The 22,422-nt window shown below is 29.9% G+C and overlaps 1 protein-coding gene across 1 annotated transcript in view; it reads left to right on the plus strand.

Annotated features, from left to right (window-relative positions):
* Window positions 1-22,422, plus strand: part of LOC107446988 (receptor-type guanylate cyclase Gyc76C) — a 213,709-nt gene that overhangs the window by 158,674 nt on the left and 32,613 nt on the right. Inside the window, exons 7-10 of the mRNA XM_043041318.2 lie at window positions 6,002-6,183; window positions 12,673-12,766; window positions 15,227-15,305; window positions 18,244-18,346. Of these exons, the coding sequence (XP_042897252.1) occupies window positions 6,002-6,183; window positions 12,673-12,766; window positions 15,227-15,305; window positions 18,244-18,346 (458 nt within the window). The remainder of the gene's footprint in view (window positions 1-6,001; window positions 6,184-12,672; window positions 12,767-15,226; window positions 15,306-18,243; window positions 18,347-22,422) is intronic.

Below are 22,422 nucleotides of genomic sequence, written 5' to 3' on the forward strand. Positions count from 1 at the left end.
TTTTTGTATCCCTAATTTAAAGTTATTTTTCAGTACTGCTATTATTAGCGAAAATTTTAAATTATGGTTGAGAACTCATCAAATTTGTTTGAACAATATAATGCATTAAGAATATAAAGGTTATTTAAAAAAATGATAATTAAAAAAATCACTTCTGTTCACCAAGAGATCTAAATGTTTATAATACTAATAGACAGTAATATTTGGAAGTGGTAAGTAGAGGCGCAAGAGCGTAAGTAAACAGAATTCCTTTTAGTACATAGATGTTAAGTGAATATTTTTAACTTTAGTAGAAAAACTGTTTTCTGCCAAGAAAAAACAATTATTGCGAAGCAATCATTGGGGTTGGTGAGCGGTAGCGAACAGGGGGCTTTGCCCCCTAGTAACTTATAATATAAAATTTTATAAAATGCTAAATACCTCAATTTTTTTTGTTTTTGATTGATTTTTTTTTTGGAATATCTTGATTCTATGAATTGTTGACCCACTTATTCATAATCTAGTTCAGAGATTTAGTTTTTTAATCACGATCTAATTCATCGATTCACAGACAATTCCAGTTGTTGATTTTCCCTGAACGAGTAATACTTCTCCTTACTGAAAGAGTGACTTATTGATTCCCTCGTTTGCTTATATACTCATTTCTAGATTCCCTCGATCATCAATACAGTCTTTGCTTCATTTTTAACTCATTCATAGATTTATTAATTTACTATTCCAATGATTTGGAGATTACTTGATTCGAATATTCATAGATTTCATTTTACATTTATTTTCTGCTTCATTGATTTACTGATATTAATTTTTTTCAATTTTAGATCAATGTGAGTAAAATATTTATATACAAATCCAGTATCATTTGAAAAAAAATATCTCGCAATAATTAGTTTTCTCACTTTACCACGTCTTTTTCTTCAACTGCTTAAACGTACTTCATAAAATTGCAACTCGCAAATCGCGATTTTCAATTCACTTACTGTCAAAACAAATGCAGAAATGTTTCTCTTATTTCACAAATTATTATAATTTATATTATTATAATTTATATTATTATAATATAAATTTCAAATACTCTCCATTTCTTATATCAGCTCAATTAGCATCCCGCTATTGGAGCTTTGTTACAAAAAAGAGGTATTTTGTTACCATCTTAGCTGCATGAGAAGTGTAAAAGCGCAATCATTTTCAGTTTGTCACTTTCACTTTCTTTTGCTGAGTCAAAAAAGATTGCGTTGCCATTTACTTCTGCAAATAGTTACTCGTCTCCATAAGAGACAGAAAAATTGTTTGATTCAGATTGTGGAGAGTGTCAGATTCATACTCATTTTGCAAGTGCGCCGGTAGTGTTTTAATCTTCCGGATAATAATACATCGTTTGTATGACATAAGTCTAAAACTTTCCTAAACTAAGTCTTTCATCTTAAGAAGAATTTTAAAATGAATATCTTTTATTTACGATTTTAAATCCCCCTGTCTTTGGTAGCAGTGGACAAGAACGGTTTGAAAAAGATCTAGGTGAAAAATACGGGGCGGTTCCAGAAAAAGGGATCTTTAAATTATGATAGGACACTCACTTAACACCATAAAAATTTATCAAATGTTATAACTGAATTAGATCCTCAACAGATTTTAAGTTACCATCTTCTACTATTTCATGTGTATAATTCAAAATGTAATTTGCATTTTAAAACTGAAATTGAATTTTCGTAACTCATTTTCAAAAGTAATTGCATTTTTTTTCTAAGAGAAGTAAACTAAAAAAAAAATTTTTTTTTTTAAAAACAGCTTAAAAGATTTTTTTTATAATTTATGCTAATTATTAGAAAATAAACATTTAAAGCTACATTTTTTTTTAAAAAAAAGGTGTTTGTTTTAGGTATTGATTTCAAAAAGAGTTTTAAAATTTAAAATCACGTAAAAAATCTCTTAATGTAACTCCTTGAGGAAAAAGAGAAACTTATAAAAATTTGACCAGTTGAGAATAATCCATTGAAAGTAAATATTTGTAATATTAATTAGAATTAAACCTATAAACACGGATAATTTTTGTGTGTAATTATTATTTATCGGTTAATTAATTTTTCATAAGAATGAAATATGAATAAAAATCGTTTTAATGGTGTTAATCGCTTTCTTCAATCAATTTAGCTAATTATGGCGTAATTTACTACATTTAACGACTATTAATGTTTAGCTACTTTCCCCTCATTTCGGACATTAAAATAGAATAAAATATACTAGATCCAACCTTTCTGTTTGATGCCACTACCATTCCAAGTTTCCTGCAGAAAACAAGATATTTAGAAATCTTCTCTGGGTCGTTTACATGATTTTTAAATAGCTTTAGAACCATTTGCGCTGGCGTTCTGAAAATGGTACAGTGGTTTGAAGAGCGACTGTAGACGCAGATCTAAAAGAAACTTGTTAAACAATTTTAGCTACATCCTTTTTGAGAGACGTTTGAGAAAGGAATTTTTTGGGGGTTAAGACCGTCATTGACAGAAATAAAACCAAACGATTCTGTTTTTTTGAAATATTTTAATGATTGCAGCAGTGATGTTTGCTAGCTTATAACTCTCATTTACTAAGAAAAAGAGAAAAAGACTTTTTGCGCGTTCGTTAATATCAGATAAACTCACTGATTAACGTGAATATAGTAGCATAAGCAGACTACATCACCAAATTAGTATTCTTTAAATTTTAATGAATCCACACAATCATTTTTTTTACAGTTATGCTTTAACCTTGTGTCTCTGTAAAACTAAATAATTTGAAATCAACGATTTTTGAAATACAAATAAATAATTAATGTATTGAAAGGAGAAATTAGCGAAGAAATAGTACTAATTCATTAAGAAAAAACGCAAAAATACATCATACTATTATTGACATTAATGATTTTTGATTAATTTTGGTAATATAAATTACTTGAAATAAAAAAATAAGTCATGCAGTAAAAAGCAAAACTGGTGGAGAAATGGTACAAGTAGTACATGAGAAGCATAAAAAATATCCATACTATTGTTGAAGCCAATGACGTTTATTATACCTTAGTAATAAGTTCCAATTAAAATAAAAAATGATGTATGAACTAAAAAGCATTGTTAATGGAGGGAAATTACTTATTCTCTTAAATAGACTGTAAAAAATTTCCTTACAATAATATCCTAATTGAAGTAAAAAAATCAGTGAACTAAACAGCAAAATTAATAGAAAAATGGTACTACTTTTATTAAGAGAGTGTAAAAAAATTGGCATACCTTTATTGATGCCAATGATGCTTAATTAGTTTTGGTAATAGGAGCTACTGGTATTATAGTAGTTGGTGTAGCTTTAATAGGTTATTGGTTCCGTATATAAAAACATTAGGGCAATGTATAACAATAGTAGTTTATTTCCTACCTGTAATATTGCTGTGAAAAAGGTTTTTTACTGTCTCTAGAAAGGAACACGTACCTTAGAAAATCTCTTGATTGTGGTAAATTCATGGGTTTATCTTGAGTAACAGCATAAAGCGAAATGAATGCAGTAAATATTTATTTCAATGGATTAAGCTAATAAATCCGTGCTTTGCTTAACCTAATAACGTAAAGCCGCTGGAAAGATCAAAATACAGTATTAAATATTAAAATAAATTGAATTATTTTAGCTTTATTTATTGTGTTGGAAAATGTTTTTTAGTTTCTGATTTCAGAGTGGTCATACATATATAGTCAATCATGTATATATATTGAAAACGAATAAAATAACAAAAGCTGTTAATCATCCATCCATGAGACTGTAAGGAGTTTCATGGATAGATGAAGAGAATTTAACATATTATTTTATGTTTACATATATATGCATAAAAAAAAGAAGGAGAAAAAATTCTGATAATTAACTTAGAAATACATATATTTTAATAACCATCATTAAAATATTATAACTGAATGGAAGTTAATTATTGAGGATTAATTTAATTCCACTATTACGATAATACTTCGAAAGGACTCTCATAGACAAAAGACTTATTCTCGAATGGAAAGTTTGTGGAAGTTCTGCGAACCATCTTCATTGGCTTATATCTATAGACGAAAGAAATTCTCAGTGATTAATACAGTTGATTGAATATTCGAGCCTAAAGGAGTCTTTAGAAAACGACTTCTCCTATTAAAGCAATAAATTGTGCTAAATTTAGCTTCTTTTGGCTTTCTAATCACGTTCGTTGTTAGGAGTCTTCATTTTTTACAAGAATTTAGTTTGTCATAAAGAACAAGCTTATTTTTTTCCTTTTTATACACGTAGTTATATTTCTTAACGTTATTAGATCTTTTTTTTTCTGTTTGCGGCGATCTTATTGATTAGGCCTAATTATAATTCTATCTCCTGACAGTTATTGGAATAAAGTACTAATAAGGTTAATGAGAAACTCATAAAGCACTAAAAGTTTGCCTTTCGAGCATTTCAAGTTGGAATTTATCTCACAGTAATAGCAAAGAAATAGAGAGAGTGGTAAGTAAGGTGCTGTTACATTTGACTATTATAGACTGTTGGAAATTACAGAACCATATAATCGTACTTCTTGGAACTTGAATTTACGATATTAAAGTACAACTTCAACTGAAATATGGTGAACTAATTAATGAAATCCTTTATTAAGTTAGCAGCAAATTTGAGCTGTATCGTGCATTTGAATTACGTCATTAAAATTGAACTCATTTTTCTGAGAGTGTTATTTAGATCAATCTTTCATATTATTATTTTGAAGATAACATTACAGTGAATTTTTTTAAAAAAACTAGAATTTTAATTTGCAAATTAATAGGGAGCATGCATTGATTGAGAAGATTGTCCTCAAACTTATCTCTTGCATGCCAATGATTCAAAAATGGAACATGGCCTTTAAGTTTGAATTTAACGAGAAATTAAAAACCGAATAATATTATTTTACATGCTTTTAAAATTTACAAATAGAAGTAATTTTTATATTTAGATTGGTTCTATTTCCATGTTTTTTTTAATGTTCTCTTAGTCTTAGAGTTTTAGTCCTTGAGTCGTAGAAATTCAATGTAATTTGTAAATTATTAACCAGCTTGTAATTTAATTCAACAAAAATCCAATTCTCTCAATAATATATNATATATATATATTTCGTTGGGAGATCTGTTAGGTATCAAAGTCAAAAGTCAAAATATTAGTTTAAAACCAAATGATCCATTCTAGAAACATAAGCTCTATTTTTAGATTTCAAATGATTCATTAAGCTATGTTGTTCAATCAGTATTATGACAGTTATTATTAATTACGATTTGTATTCTGACTGTTATTATTATAATATTATCAAAGATTTGTTTTGGTTCAAAAATTTGTTTAGGTTTGTCAGGTTTAGGTTCACGTGGATTTTTACGTGACTGTAGGTAAGTGTAAAATATGGAGTGTACAAAGTAATACTTAAAAAGAGTTAGAGCCTGATGAACCTAGAGTTTCAATTGTTACGGAAAATATTCATGAAATAATTTGCAGCCTATAATGCCCTTTTATGATAGTAGGATATTGTTTCTGAAAATATATTGAAGTATTTTGAAAGCAAATGAAATACTAGACTCAATTGCAAAAGGTTCAATTACATTTGTAAAATCGAATAAGAAAGTTATGTTTCATGATTTAAAAAGCCGGAAAAAATTTTTTAAAAATTTCATGAACACATGAATTGATGATGCTCCTAATTGATGTATTTTGAAGAAAACTTTTGTAAACATTAAAGTTGTTTTCTCAAAACAATATCATACTCGCAGACTCCGTGACTCTTTTTGTTTTCCTCTGTCAAATTTTATTTTAATTGATGACATTAATAATTTTGTTAATTTTATTAGCTAATTAAAGAAAGTAATGATAGAATAATTTTATAATTTTATTAATTTATAAATAAAAATAATAATATTGAAAAGTAATACATTTTCATCAGCATTACAATTATAGCATAATACAGGGTGATAATTATAGAAAAATTGTTATTTCTCAGGTGTGACTGGAGCATGGATGCATATTGACACTAATGGAGACGTCGAAGGCAACTACACAGTTCTCGCTTTGCAACAAGCTCCACCAAATCTAACTCTAAAGGGTATTGGACGTGGAAAGAATCTTTCTCATCTTATGCTGCCTATGGCCATATTTCAATATGATGGTGGAACAGGTGAATCGGTAAAAAACATTAATCAATTCATTAAATTAATAGTCCCAAGAAACTGCAATGGTAAGAGATTACTTGATTAATTCATTCACTTCAAAAATATACCAATTGGAAATTACAGTAGACAAGTTTCAAGCGCTCAAAAACAGGCTGCCATTTCCAAGACTTGATGGACGTTTGTTTCTTGCTTGAAGAAACAAAAGCGATTTGAAAAATAAAACGTAAAGTTGAAAGCGAAAAAAGGTTAAAATAAAGGTGAGAAACAAAACTAGAAAAACCACAGTTATGAAGAAAGAAAAAGTTGAAAATCAGGACAAGAAAAACCACAGTGGTTTGAGAGGGGTTGAGAAACTAAGAAGATAAGAAAATACTCCAGTTTCTCACCACCTCTCCATAAAGCGGGAAAAATCATTTTGCCCTTTTAGATCACCGTGGTTTTTCTTGTTCAGATGTTCATCTTTTTCTCTCTTGGATACAGTGTTTTTTTTTCTTTTTTTTTTCTCACTTTTATTTTTCCAATTTAGTTAGAAACTTTAAGCTCTTGTTATTCACGCCTGGATAGTTTTGAAAATGGGTGCCTATTTTTGAGAGCTTGAAAATTTTCAACTGTTATTTCTAATTTCTACATTTTTGAAACAAATGAAGTTTTGAATCAAGTAATTTATCGATCCTGTTAAATTACCATTAATCTGTAGAATAAGATTTAAAAATCTTCAGTAAAATTGAAATTTTACATTAAACTTACAAGGTAGGTAAAGCGCCTAAAGTGTCATTTAAAAAATTGAAAATGCTTTTATCGACACGATTACTTTTTCTCAATTTCAAAAGCTAATTAATGTTTAAAATGTATCCTAATAAAATATGTACTCATGAAACTATACCAACAGTCAATTTACCAATATAAAAATATTCACATGAATTTTAACCGCACCACATATAATATAATATTCAAAGATGTCTCAAAAAATGGTGGTCCAATTTTTTAAAAAAATAAAAAAGTTCCATTTCGAAATTTCAAAACTGCTTGATGAAATACCGAAAAATTAAAATATTTTGATACATTGGTATTTGTTCTATAGTCATCGTCGACATAACTTGGAAATCATAAGAGATGTGACTTAAAGTTTAATTTTTAGGCTATTTTTATAATCATACATGTGGTTATTGAAGCAACGTATAAGGGAGGGTGGCCTAAAGCGGGTAGGTTAACAATAAACTCTCAAAAGTTGTAGTTTTTGGACTTTTATCGCAAGGTTTTTGATTTTATTTCTTAAGAGAGATCTTGAACTTTAAAATAAAAAATTATTATTGCGTTATTTTAAATTTTATGATTATTTATTATCAAAAAAATAAACACTGAAAAAGCCCGCTTTGCCCTACAAGGGGCCTAAAGCGGGTAAGCCGTTCGGGCAAAGCGGGTAAGCACCATAGATTTTACAAATACAAGCGCATATTAATTTTCGTAAGCATTAATAATGAAACCTTTATCACACGTATAATAAACGTTAAAAATAACATTTAAATAACAATTTTAGACTTATTTTATCAGTCTCAAATTATGATTTGTTATTCCTGACATAGTTCGCAAAAATAAGACCCTCTTCCTGAATCAGTTATGTAAGAAGCTTCATGAGCCCAGTCTTTACAATCTCCACATTCAATCCAATCTTCTAGCGGTGGGTCCTCATAAGGCCCCCCACAAACAAGACAAAAATACTCTTTTACAATTTTTTTCTTTGAAGCTCTTTGTTTTTTAGTTTTACCTGGTTTACTTGTCGAAGGAAGATTTTTTTAATTTTTTTGAACAGCAGCATTGTTACTAAGACGTTTTTTCTTTTCTTCCTTTTCTATTTGCATGTTTTTAAATGCTGAACTTGTTAAGACTTCAGCTCTTTGAGTTTTATTTTTACGACTAGTTTTGTTCGGAGTAGGTTTTGGTAGCGGTCTATAATATCGAAAGGCTTCACATAAGGTGTCAATGGCTCTTCTACTGGCTGAAATGAATTGTCACTAGTTGTCGTAGAACATGAAGGATCATCTTCAACAGCTGGATTATACGAAGTTTCTCCGCTTGTGCGTCGTAGCGAAATCTTTGAAGCTTGAGAGTAATTGTGATCCACGTTTTCAAATACAGATGTAGAAGTAGAGCAATCAGAATTATTAGAAAGACGACCAGCATCAGTAGATTGGATCTGCGATGGGCTATCGTTGGTGTTTTCAATAACTTCAGCCCAGTCTGTCAGACTAGCTGGCAAAAAGTCAGCATCACTAAATATGTGTCGGTTCGTGGACCATATTCCTGAGGATTTAAATCCTTGAACAGCATTTTGTGCACTAGCTGCTTTTGAATATGCTTTTCCAACAAGTGAAGCTACGTCGTACTGAGTAATTATTCTACCTACAGGACTTTGTTGAAAAGTAGAAACTTCTTGTTCAAAGTAAGTTTTGAACGGTCCATAAACGCAACGGTCCAGAGGTTGCATGCGATGAGTTGTATGAGGAGGCAGCGATACAAAAATTACATTATTTTTTCTAGCATATTCAAGGGCCTCAATATATTTTTGAGATTCATATATATTTGTGAGATTCAATATATTTGTGAGATTCATATACCCGCTTTGCGGATAGGGCAAAGCGGGTATCTACCCGTTTTGCCCGACCCGCTTTGCCCAAAAGCATATCTTTTACTAAAAAAATTATAACCTTAAATAAAAAAAAAAATTTAAAGTTGAACATCGCAGTTTATAGGGGAATAGTGCTCGAATAATATAATAATATTGACAATAGAAAAAATAANATGAGCCCAGTCTTTACAATCTCCACATTCAATCCAATCTTCTAGCGGTGGGTCCTCATAAGGTCCCCCACAAACAAGACAAAAATACTCTTTTACAATTTTTTTCTATGAAGCTCTTTGTTTTTTAGTTTTACTTGGTTTACTTGTCGAAGGAAGATTTTTTTAATTTTTTTGAACAGCAGCATTGTTACTAAGACGTTTTTTCTTTTCTTCCTTTTCTATTTGCATGTTTTTAAATGGTGAACTTGTTAATACTTCAGCTCTTTGAGTTTTACTTTTACGACTAGTTTTGTTCGGAGAAGGTTTTGGTAGCGGTCTAATATCCAAAGGCTTCAAATGAGGTGTCAATGGCTCTTCTACTGGCTGAAATGAATTGTCACTAGTTGTCGTAGAACATGAAGGATCATCTTCAACAGCTAGATTATACGAAGTTTCTCCGCTTGTGCGTCGTAGCGAAATCCTTGAAGCTTGAGAGTAATTGTGATCCACGTTTTCAAATACAGATGTAGAAGTAGAGCAATCAGAATTATTAGAAAGACGACCAGCATCAGTAGATTGGATCTGCGATGGGCTATCGTTGGTGTTTTCAATAACTTCAGCCCTGTCTGTCAGACTAGCTGGCCAAAAGTCAGCATCACTAAATATGTATCGGTTCGTGGACCATATTCCTGAGGATTTAAATCCTTGAACAGCATTTTGTGCACTAGCTGCTTTTGAATATGCTTTTCCAACAAGTGAAGCTATGTCGTACTGAGTAATTATTCTACCTACAGGACTTCGTTGAAAAGTAGAAACTTCTTGTTCAAAGTAAGTTTTGAACGGTCCATAAACGCAACGGTCCAGAGGTTGCATGCGATGAGTTGTATGAGGAGGCAACGATACAGAAATTACATTATTTTTTCTAGCATATTCAAGGGTCTCAATATATTTGTGAGATTCATATACCCGCTTTGAGGATAGGGCAAAGCGGGTATCTACTCGTTTTGCCCTACCCGCTTTGCCCAAAATCATATTTTTTACTAAAAAAGTTATTACCTTAAATAAAATAAAAATTTAAAATAACTGAACATCGTAGTTTATAGGGGAATAGTGTTAGAATAATATAATAATATTGACAATAAAAAAATAAGCCGACTTTCGACTAGCCACAAGTTACATATCTTGAGTTTTTTTAATAAATTTATTAATTTTTTTATTTTGTGCTTGGTTACGCCATGTCGCTTTACTTCTGCTCCGCTGGGACTGATTGAAACTCGTGAGTATTCGGGTAATCACGGCATACTTAGATATCGGCGCTTGCGCGCCATGCGGCGGGATACGAATGCCTACCCACTTTAGGCGACCTACCCGCTTTAGGCTACCCTCCCCTGTGTTAAATATAGTAAAAATGAGGAAAAAAAACTTGATTTTATCCACTTTTGCAGCTACCCCAGCAATTTTTCATTTAGTACTCACTCCCCTTTGACTGGTACATGGTTAGGTCTCGTTAGACATTTCTTCTCACTTAATCGAAAAATATGAGTTCAAGATCTATCTTCTACTTATCCAGTCTCACGACAGCCCTGGTCAGGCCCTGCTCTTCTTCCTGGTACCTTCTCCCAGGCCTCTCTTTTTTCGGCCATGGTCTTCCAACTAATTACTTTTACAATGACGAGATTCTTTTCTAGACGCTCAATCTATCTGAGGTTGGATCGGCCCTTAGCTCGAGTTCCTGAGGGCCTGCTTAAGAATATTTTTTATGTTGGACGTTCGCTGTTTATATTGATAACATAGTCAATTCATTTAATTCTTTGGATTTTTATGTATTTGATGACATCAGGTTCTTTGCAGACACAGTAACGTTCTAAATTTAAGCGTTTGTTCCATAAGCCATCAACTCGTATTCCTTCAAAAATAGCTCTTATTATCCACCGCTCCAACTTTCTTAGAGCAATTTCATCTTTTTGCGCATTGTCCAAATTTCTAATACATATATGAGTATATGTCGTATTAGACATTTATAAATTACATCAAGATCTATAATTATAATGTTTATAAAATACAATGAGGTTTGTTTATTTAATATACTCAAAAAGGATTATTTCTCACATTTTAGATATTAGTTACTAAAAACATTATTTGATTTTTAAAAAAATAATTCATCTCGATTGTCAGGAGTTTTTGAAAGATTAGATTATTAAAATCATATTTTTACAATAGAAACTAAAACCATCGTTTTCCTTATAAGAGTTATTGCTGAAATATACAACCATTAAATAAGCAACCATTAAGTAAATTCTTATATAACCATTTTTTCCGAGAAATTTCTAACAGTGTATTGTCAAAAAAGAAATATTCAATAATATTTTGAATTAATATTTATTTTTAACCCTATCCCTTAAGGCTATTTTGCTGAACTTAAAATTAGAATATTAAAATAGTTTCAGAGCTGCTGAAATAGGTTCACTAAATTTAATTTAATTATATTTTCAATCAGCACAGTAATTAATGCAAAACTTTCATGCTTTCACTGCATCCCTTTCAAAATATTCATCACGCTTAATTTAAATTCTCCTCACGATCCCTTTTTTTAAAATGATACTGAATAAAAGTTCGTTTAAAATAAATTAGACATTTTATCTGGTTTATGAGGGCAATTGGAAACACTAATTAAGGAAGCATAAAAATACATCAACTATACTGAACCAATCATAAATTAAAACTCGCTCTACTATTTACTATCAACGTTTTATAAAAGAGTGTTCTCAGGCAGCTGTTATGACTGATAATAAAATATTACACATTACAGGACTAGGATGGTAACTAAATTTTCTTTTTATCATTCTTGTGTACAGTATTGATTTTTTTATCTAGTAAAAACTAAAACACTTGTTATCTTCAGTTAAATAAAGCATTCAATATATTTTAAAATACATAATAGTATAACAATCCAATGTACTACGAAATAGGGGAATTCCGGCTCTTCATCATAATTAACACTGCAGAAGAACCTATACTTGGAAATGTCACCTAATGGTGCTTTCCTATTATGAACTGTTTAGAAACAATTCATAATAGGGATGCCCCCTTAGTGACGTATGACAACATTTTCTGACATTGGTTCCTATGCAGTTTTAATCATTGATTATCTTTCTAACTACCCTAGAAGTTGGTAGCAATATTTTTGTAGGCCCCTTTCATATATAACGTTTATAAACGTGTTTATTTAAGCAAAAAATAGACTGCATTTGAAAAAACTGTCGCTAGGAGAGAGATACAGGTTGAAGACTTATAACCGACCTAGGCCATTTTATGGTCGCACCTAGTTACTATTAATGTTGCTTCAGAGGTACAATTCCGAATTTAGGAAGAAAAATAGCGTTTAAGAGTGTTAGCTTTCTCAACAGTATAACTTATTTTACCATCATTAAACAAATTGTCGTCACTTTAAGTATTTTCAATGGGGTAAAAATCACACTCTCATCTTATGACCGTACTTGGCTATCGGTTACCTGGTTACTATTACTGTAGCTTAGCTCTAGCCACGTGCTAATTCGACTTTTGGACAAAGTAAATAAATGATAAGGATCAACAATTCCTCACCAAGACATGACAGGAAGGTGGTATGACAAGGCCATAAAATCTGCCACTTTTGGAACAAACAACGTATTCAAATTTGCACGTTATAATGCAGTATTTGCTTACTTTTGTTTTACTTTACTAGGTGTTCACTTTATTGGATGTCGATATACATTGGGAAGCACCTTTAGATGAACCTCCGTGCGGTTTCAATGGAAAAGGATGCTATGATCCACCAAGTAATAATCTCATTTTTGGCATAAATAAATAGCTTAAAGAAAGCATTAAAATTATTATTTTTTTATGCTAGGAAACTAATTTTTTGTGCGTTAGTTATGCATAAAAAAAATATTTTATGTAAACTAAAAAAAGAAAATGCTAGGCAATAACAATTATAATAATGAAATAAGATTCGCTTTTAATTATATCCAACTAAAAAAAGTTGCTTGGGCCATAAAATTTTAAAAACAAATTTTTTTATTTATCTATTTGGGTCACGAATTAGGAAGAATAAGCAAATGTCACTTAAAAAGATTTCAAAAATACACGTTGACATAAAAAAGTTTACGCACATAGTTTTCATAAAATTTTAAAAGAAGAATGCCTTTAGTTAAAAGAAATAGACTAAAAAATATAAATAATAAAAATACTTGTGCAAGTTGAATTTAAATTAAATGTAATACCTATATAACTAATACTAGCATTACCTTTATCAACTGTTCTCTAAAGATAATTTTTTCTGAAATTTTTACATGCTAGTTAAATATTTGTAGTTCACAATAAAATAAATAAATAAATATCAAAATATTTTTTTTAAAAAAACTTTCAGCATTTTATCTCAAAATCAGCATTAATTGTTTTTAAAATTTTATGGCCCAAATTTTATTAAGATTTTCATGAGTTTATAATAGATTATTAAAAAATTATTGTACTTCTTGAAATGAAATCTTAACTATTAATTTTCTTTAGAAAATGTAGCATTCATTTGCTATCATTTATTTAGCGCATAATTAGTTTACATTTTAATTTCAAACATATCGATGAAGTCACCTAAGAGAAATTGAACAAGTAACATATTTCTAAATTTTTAAAAAGAAATAAATATATGTATAAGTTTAATATGTTAATTACATAGTAAGATTTGCTAAAAAATTACTTATCACATTTGAAGCTAATAACATCTGAATATTAATTTATCTAATAATATTAAAATTATATGTATTTTAAGTGCAAGCTTATAAAAGCCTAAAAACAACTCAGTCACAGTTACGATCTGGTTAAAAGTCTTTATAATCAAATCACGTATAAGATGAGGTGAAGGTTATATTTGACTAGGGCTGAGTGATTAGGAGTTGACATATTTAATGGATGTTTTAGAGACGTTATAAATAAATTTATGTAAGAGTTAAAAAATATTTTAACTTAAATGAATATCTATAAAATTATGTACAGTTATTATATTTTATTAGTTATTATGTTATATTATTATAATATTATGTTATTATTGTTAAAAAAATATGTTTTGTTTTTAAATTAATGTTCAAATTGCTATTAAAACAACTTCATAAATCCTTTCTTTTTCACGAAAAAAATATTTATGCATTGAGCAATAAATTATGAAGATATTATAGAGAAAGTTTAAACTACAATTCACTAATTTTATAAATTGTAAAATTATAATTAAAAAAAAACAAAATATTCTTTAAAGCTATTTATAATTTTACTATTTATTTTTTAAATTTTAAACAGTTGGTAATTTTTTCGTTCATTAAGGTAACAGTTTACCAAAAATTCTGGTTTTCAAAACTACAGTTCTTATTATCACACAATTAGTAAAAAATACGAAACTGAAAAGTAAATTTAACCGAAAAAGTGGTTTTTTAGTTCATGTTCTTAGGTATCATAATAAAATGAGCACATTTTTTAAAGAACCATATTTTTGCGTTAATTTTGCCAAAATCATTACGCTCCAGAAAAATTACCAAACTTTTTGGTGTTCCGAAAGAGTCAGAAAAACGATAAATTAAACCATATTCTGTTCATTTTGACTGTACTTTTTTCTTCAATGTAATTCTCTGAAATTTAAGTTAGAATTTTAAGTCGTAAACGCAAAATAATAAAAAATTACTTTGATAAGATTTATAAGATAATTAAGGGATCAAAGTGTTGTGGTTATTAGAAATAAAAATTACTTTGATGAAATATGTAAAAGATCACTATCTGTAAAATATGTTCTGGTTATAAAATTATAAAATTACAGAAATAAGATTTAAACATTTATAGGTGATATTTTTAGGTTTACTTTTAAGGACTTCTAAGTATTCATAATTAAAAAAAATTTAGTTGATAGCTAATTGGAAATTTAAATTTGAAAGAAAAGTTTTATTCAATAAAATTTGGTCAAAAACTTGGGATTCTAAGTAATTTCTTTTGAGTTTTGCGACTTTTCAGCGTAAAGCCTCGTAGACACAAAAATTTTTCACTCTAAATAATTTCTTGCATTTTAGAAAATATTTTTGTCTTTGATTTTTAAAAATTTATAGTATAAATACATTTTAATATTGATTAAATGAAGAAAAAATATGCATAATTTGTAGGTTGCAATATTTTGACTCACGGCTACTGTTATTAATCTGATATATTCAGTGATTTTTAATTAAGAATTTTGTTTATTTTATAAATTTTTTTTTATCAAACAGGTCACATTAGAGAAATTTTCACTGGTGTATTAGCATTTATCCTACTTGTTGTTTGCGTAGCTAGCTGGATTATGTATAAGTAAGTGTTGGTAGTTTTATTTTTATAAAGTTATAATTACAAATATAGTCAAATTTGCATTTTTTTAATAAATTATTTTTAAACTACTTTAAATACATTTTAATTTTAATATTTAGTTTTAATTTTTCCTAAAAATCAATAAAAATGAAATCAGTAAAAACTACCAGATTTTATTTGCGGCCCAAATATTTGTCTCGGGTTTGAAGAAATATCTTTCTATGGTAGATACATCAAAATGATATATCTACCTTAACTTATAAGTAAAGTGCGTCTTAAGTGTGTTCAACAGCAGTTCGTAATAATTTCAACAGCAAAGTATATTAATTCTAAATCTTTCCAAATTGCATTGTTTAAAATGTTTAAGTGTGTTGAACCGCAATATTGTGCAAAGCTAACTGTGTTAAGCGTAAATTTAATATGGTGCTAAGATTTACCATATTATTGTGCATGATTTCACTTTATCATTTTTTATCGTAAATGGTTTAATTGGATTGTAGCTAATTTGCCTCACATTATGATTCAAGGTATAATCAATTTTTCTTAAAAATTAATAAAAAAAGCATCTAGATAAAACACCTTATTTTAATTTCATTAATTATTTTAGAACTAGTTTTAAATAAATATACAGTGCGCAGGAAATGCACCACCCTGAATAACTTAAACTAGAACTATAGCAGAAACTATAACAGAAACTATTTAGCCTATTTCGCTCAATTTTTGTATTCTGCCGTATAAAATTTTATTCTTTAAAATGATATACAAAAAATTTGTACCTTACTAGTCAAAACATTTTCGACTTTTATTGAATAAAATAATAAAAGAAAATAATAAATACTTATTAAATGTTATGATTTGCATTAAATTATCTTCGGCTGAACAAATTTTATAATTGTGTGCAAAAATTTCCCAGATTACGATTACTCCCTACATTTTGGAATCAAAAATCCGAATCTGTCGAAAAAAATGGTTTGTTATTCAGAGAAAGTGTGTTTTGGTCTCTAACTCCGTAACTTAAAATACCGTCGGGAGTAATTAATTAGCATATTTGAGGTCACTTCCTATAACCATTAAATTTGATAGAACGTGATGATCTGATCAGTTGATCAAAATTTATTCAGAGTGGTCCATTTTTTTGCGCATTGTGCATCACAAATCAACTAGCGACGAAATAAAAAAAAAAATTATCTCTACACTGGGTGATTCAGTTTAACGATTACAAAACTGCAGGAGGTAGGGCACACCATAAAATATAAGAATTGCATATCAACCCATAGCCGGAAATTTTTATCTTATATCGTTTGAGACGCTACCCTAATATGAACTCCCTGTTCGTATGCCTTACTGTTGTTGCATTTATTTATGCAAATTTTCTTTATTTTATGTTTTCTTATAATAAGTTTTGAAAATTGTGTTAAAAGTAACTGTTTTCTCAGTGAATTCTCATTAATCATTGTTTTATCGTTATTAAATAATATCGCAACTAACTTGAATAGCTCGCCAAGTTAGTACCAAATCATCTTACTCAAATATCAAATGCTCAATTCTACTCAAATGATCTTATTTCTGATTGCAAATTGATTGAAATTTTAAACATTAATCATAAGAAAATAAAAACATGAAATTATGATAACATAAATCTATATTTTTCCCAGCTCAAAGGCCCACGAGCAATAAAAAGAAAGCGCCCCTAGTGGCGAACGATAACATTTCGGACCAGCTGCTATGTGATTCTTATGATATACTCAATTCTTATGATATGCCTTCTCCTCCAAGTTTGTTACCACTGTACTTAATCACCATACATAATATAGTCGCAACAAACATGTAACCCTTTCGTTACGAGAGCCGTATTTAGTCTGTATCCACGGGATGCCCTGCGTGCACGAGCGTCGCTTTTAGCCGGCGTCAGCGTGATATCGTTTGATTACTGGTCCAATGTTCTTCAAACTACCATTGACCCTTAATCTATATTGACCTTAATCTATTAACATAACTAGTCCAATCTTCTTCAAACTGTTACTGGCCCTTAACCTATATTGACCTTAACCTATTAACATAACTGATCCAATCTTCTTCAAACTGCTAGTGGCCTTTAACCCATATTGACCTAAACATCAACATAACTGGTCCAATCTTATTTAAACTGCTACTGGTCCACAACCTATATTGACTCTATGGTATTAACAAAATATCTCTTTGACTTATAATGGATTAATACTATCAAAAGTATATTCTGAATACGCTTAATATGTTTCGTAAGTAAGAAAAATATTTTCCTTCGATTATAGATAGTAGAAAAAAAAATCAAAATTAATAATGCGTTGCTTGCAGTGCAAACTACACGAGACGAGAATTTAAGTATAAGTGTAAAAACTGTAATGTATCAAAAGTTGATTTAAAATTTATCATAATGAATAAAAATTACTGACATATTTTGGAAATATCCCAAATTGCATTTTTATTTATAATGCTTGCAAAGTTTCCAAACATCACCTCATATCTACAAATATCTTAACATCAGTCTACCGACATGCTACGTGATCACTTTTTTACGCGGTGCTCTGTTCAGTGGCATCAATAAATCGAAGTGGAATGCCGTTATGAATGAGGTTAAGAAAGTAGTAAGTGATGGGAATAAATAAAACGTATGCAAACCTGCTTTTTTTCCCTACATACGGAAAAATTAATTACAGTTTTTTAAAAGTCATTATTGAATTTTTTAAAAGTATTTAGTTTTTTTTTAAAATTTTAATATTAATTATTACTGTTATTAATTATTATTATTGTTAATTGTTAAATATTATTATCAATGTTATTGCTAACTATTATTGATTTTTATTAATATTAATTATTACTATAGTTATTATTATTAATATTGAATATTTTTATATTAATTTATATCAATTAGTATTATTATTATTTTGTATTAAAATTTCAGAAAATGGAAGTATGAGCAAGAAATTTGTGGTTTACTTTGGAAAATTCCTTTGGAGGATATTCAGCGATATGGTTCAACTGGAATTTTATCAGCAGGAAGCAAAGTAAAGGAATACAAACTTACTATTAATTTCTAAACTCGATTTATTAACTAAATTTATAAGGTGGTACAACCTTATAATTGGTTTTCAAAGCTGTTCAACAACCTTAACAACTTGACCATCAATAAGTTGATAGCTATTTAAAAATTATCTCTAGAATAATGGACTTTTTAAATATTACGTTTTGGCAACTTAAGACTCACTTCTATTCAACAAAAGTAAGTCAATCACTAATCTCCCCCCACGCTTACGCAAGAAAGTCGCAATATCCTCTTCCTATTACCTGCTTTAACTTCACCTTCGAACATTAGGAATGAATAAAAAAAAAACATGAAACTTTGATTTTTTTTTTATATCCGTCGTTGAACAGCCGGCCCAATTTTGGATTTACGACTACTAATGTTCAACTCTGTTGTCTTGTAATTTTTGAACCAATTCAAAAGACAAGGAAACTCTTGGAACAGTGCAAAGTAGATGCAAAGAGGTATAGGTGCAAAGAGGTATAGGTGCAAAGAGGTATTGATTTGTTATGGGAACATGGAGGATTTTGTGACTCGACCGATTTAACGTGCAACAGTTACCATTTACTACAAGAGGAGTCTTCGGCCGACTGGGATCGAACCCACGAACTCTTGGACATGGATCCAGTGCCCTACCAACCAGGCTATCCCGACTCTAGCAACTTTGATTTAAGTAAAATCGAAACATTGCTGCATCACTTCTTTGTGAGCTAAGGGGGTCGTGAGATTAAGGATTCATAATTTCATGACCGGCGGCATAATTGTGCCACTATGGTCAGCATTGCACACAAGCAGTCGCTACTTCCCTGACCAGCAAGCGCCCATCGATCTGTAGCACGATGGGCTTGCTTCCAGCCGCCACATAAAATCGAATCCCTGTCCTTTACAAGGGCTGTTTAGTACCTTAACCACTGAACCATCGCGGCTCTTAGGGTCGAACTTACAGGAACTTAACATTTTTGCATTCACTGCATTACAAGTACCGTGCTAACCAATAGGGCCACTGTGGACAATTTAAGTTTTAAGTCATTTACAAAATTTTAAGTTGAATTTTCCTTTGGAATTTTTTGTGTATTCATTCTATGCTAAAAAATCTTGGTCTCTCAAACTCTTAGAAGACATTTTTTCCAACTTCTTTTTCCCCGAATACAATTATTTATTCAAAGTTCACGATCTTGCCACATGTATTTTGTCCCTTTTTTAAAAAGAAAGGTTTGGAAAAGAATGGTTATTAAAATTTATATACGAAATATCTTTATTTTCGCAACAAAATAAACAGTTTTAGCCTTATTTATACAACTCTCCATTAGATGCAACTCACTTGTCTAGTCTTTTTTTTTCCTGCTGTTTGAAACTTCTATTAAATTCCTTAACTATGATATCGTTCGGAACTCTAAGCATCAAAACGCCTCCCTTTTAGATTTTCTTCATTCTCAGTAACAGGAAAAAAGTTGCACGGGACAAGGTATGTAAAATACGAACAATGGGAACTGACGGATCATCTGCTAAAAATGATGAACTGAAGATCATTTATTTAATTTATTCAAGTGTTAATAAGCATGAATTGTGAAAGCAGTCAATCGATTCATGTGATCGACTGTTTATACTTTTGAAAATAAATAAAAAGAAGACAGCCTTGTTCCATGATTTTTTTTCCGGGTCAAAAAAAAGTTTTGAAGTTTTAACGCTTGATTGGTTGTCCCTTAATTATTTAGCTTGATTTGATTTTAAGTTTTTTGGCATGCAAGAAAACATTACTTATTTTTTTTATAATGTTTGCTGCTGTTAAAGTTTTGAAAAAGACGATTTGTTGCTGGTTGCAGAAAAAAATTGGTGAAAACATAGGACCAAAAAAAAAGAATAAAAAAACAAAAAAGAATTACTTAACGAATGTAATTTTTAACAATGATAAGTACAAAAAGAATTCTAACTTCATCATGTTTGTTTTAATTACGGCTGTCGCAGAACTGAAACAGAAAGAGGGAGTCGAGAAAAAGAAAAGGAAAGATTGCATAAAGAAGGAGAAAGAAGAATATAAGCTGCATTTACCGAAAATCTAGGCATAATTTACCGTAGTAGAAGTAAGTGAAAAATCACTATTATCTGAAACTAGCGATAAAATAAAATTTTATCTACTGAAATTAGAGTTCGCACAATTTTCTGGTAATATCAATGATTGGTCGCCAGTTTGTAGTCAGATCGAGCGTATTCAGATAGATGGCGACGTAGCACAGAAAACAAGTTTTGATATTTCATTCTAGTCATTGTTTCTAGATCTCGCGCTCGGGAAATTGCTGTAAGTTTTCCACCAGAGAGCCAATTATGACAAAACAGTGGAAAGCTCGCTTCAGTTGAGATGATTCTTAAATAGGATACGCCAAGGAATTTCTGTGCATAAAAATAAGAAGTTTCTATGACATCTTTAAATGATAAACTCGAATCACATATGAGAACTTTAGAAACTTTAGGAGTTGCAAATGAAAATTGTGCTTAAATATTATTCCCAATGGTAAAATACTGTTTTGGTGAAGATTTTTTGAAGACTTGAAATCGCCATCCAAGATCTTCTAGCTCTGTTGGTACCAAGGAATGGTTGAAAAACCTAATGCTATTTATAAAAGTAGAGAACAAATCAATTTGGTGATGTTTGTTGAAACAAACATAAACGTACGCAGGTTATCAAAAAGAAGCAATGTCTGAAGATTCCTACATTTAATAACAACACTTTTACTGTGTCGATTTGCTGCTGACATCAACTACAGTTTGAATTGAGTATAAATTTTTTTATAGCGATCATACGATTTCTTCTAAATGTTTTTGGCATTAAAATGTGTTTTGTATAAAGGCAGAATATTGTTTAAGAAAAATGGTGTTATCTTGCGTGTTTAGGTATCAAGCACGCAGTTTAAAATTTCCAAGCTGCCTTATTTGATCTAGAAAGCATGGGATATTTGACATAAGCTGTATTCACCAAACTTTTGCAAAAAAAAAAAATAAATAAATGAATAAATAAAAAAAATATGAAAAAGATTAAGTTGTAATTACGGGCAAACTTTCTTAAACGTAGTCTTCTAAGTCTGCTTTGAAATCCTCGCTGGTATCAAGATACAAAATTGAAATTTTAAGATTACTTTTGGATTTGGTATCACATAGATTTTAGACTTTGAAAATTGTTGCACGGCGAGTTGGCTATCCTTCCTTTCGCCAAGAAAGAAAAATGCATTCACGCATTAGAGGTGTTTACAACAAACAGATTATACATATACATGATGCTGCGAGAGAAGACGCGGAACAAATTTAGCGGAAAGGCGTCTTATTTGCAAACCTACAATAAAAATCCCTTTGAACGAATTCCAGTTCACGCCTGTCACTTCTGAAATTTGGCCTATCCTGGAAGTGTGATAATCGTAAATTTTTTTAATGGATATTTTAACTTTTTTGTTGTTTCAAAATGTTGAAGGTTGCTCAGAACGAGCATTCAAAACTCATCTCACCAAGTTTAAAATGCCCTATCCTCTCGAAAACAGGGGTGTGGCTCAAAGCATCCTCTTCAAAAGACTGTTGAAGCATTTGGTATGCTTCGTCAGTTGTCGATTTTTTTTAACAGAAGACAACATTACAAACACAAGCTCTTTTTCTTTACAATTTGCCATAACGATTTAACAGATGAAACAGAATAAGAGTAAGAGAAACGCAACACTACGTTCAAACATTAGAAAGGAAGAAGGAGGGAAGGCAGTGTGTTATTAACTCAGTTATTTTCTTCAGTACCCGTCGTATGTTAAGTAAATAAATATATAGAGTATAAGTTTTACATTTTTTCTAAAGAAGTTGCTGAACTTTACTGGTCAGTAAGAAGATATTGCCGTGATAAAATTGTTTTTAAACAAAAAAATCCTTTAAGAAACCTTTAAAGATTAAGACACATTTTAAGATTTAGAAAATTAAGCTATTATAACGAAGCTATTTTTCAATATTAATGCGTTGCGTTAGTATGTTTCCTAATCTCTCAAAAATATGTAAAGAAAAGGAACTCATGTGGAACTTTTCAAGGAATAT

The sequence above is a fragment of the Parasteatoda tepidariorum genome, chromosome 1 (assembly GCF_043381705.1).
Source record: "Parasteatoda tepidariorum isolate YZ-2023 chromosome 1, CAS_Ptep_4.0, whole genome shotgun sequence".
Lineage (NCBI taxonomy): Eukaryota > Metazoa > Arthropoda > Arachnida > Araneae > Theridiidae > Parasteatoda > Parasteatoda tepidariorum.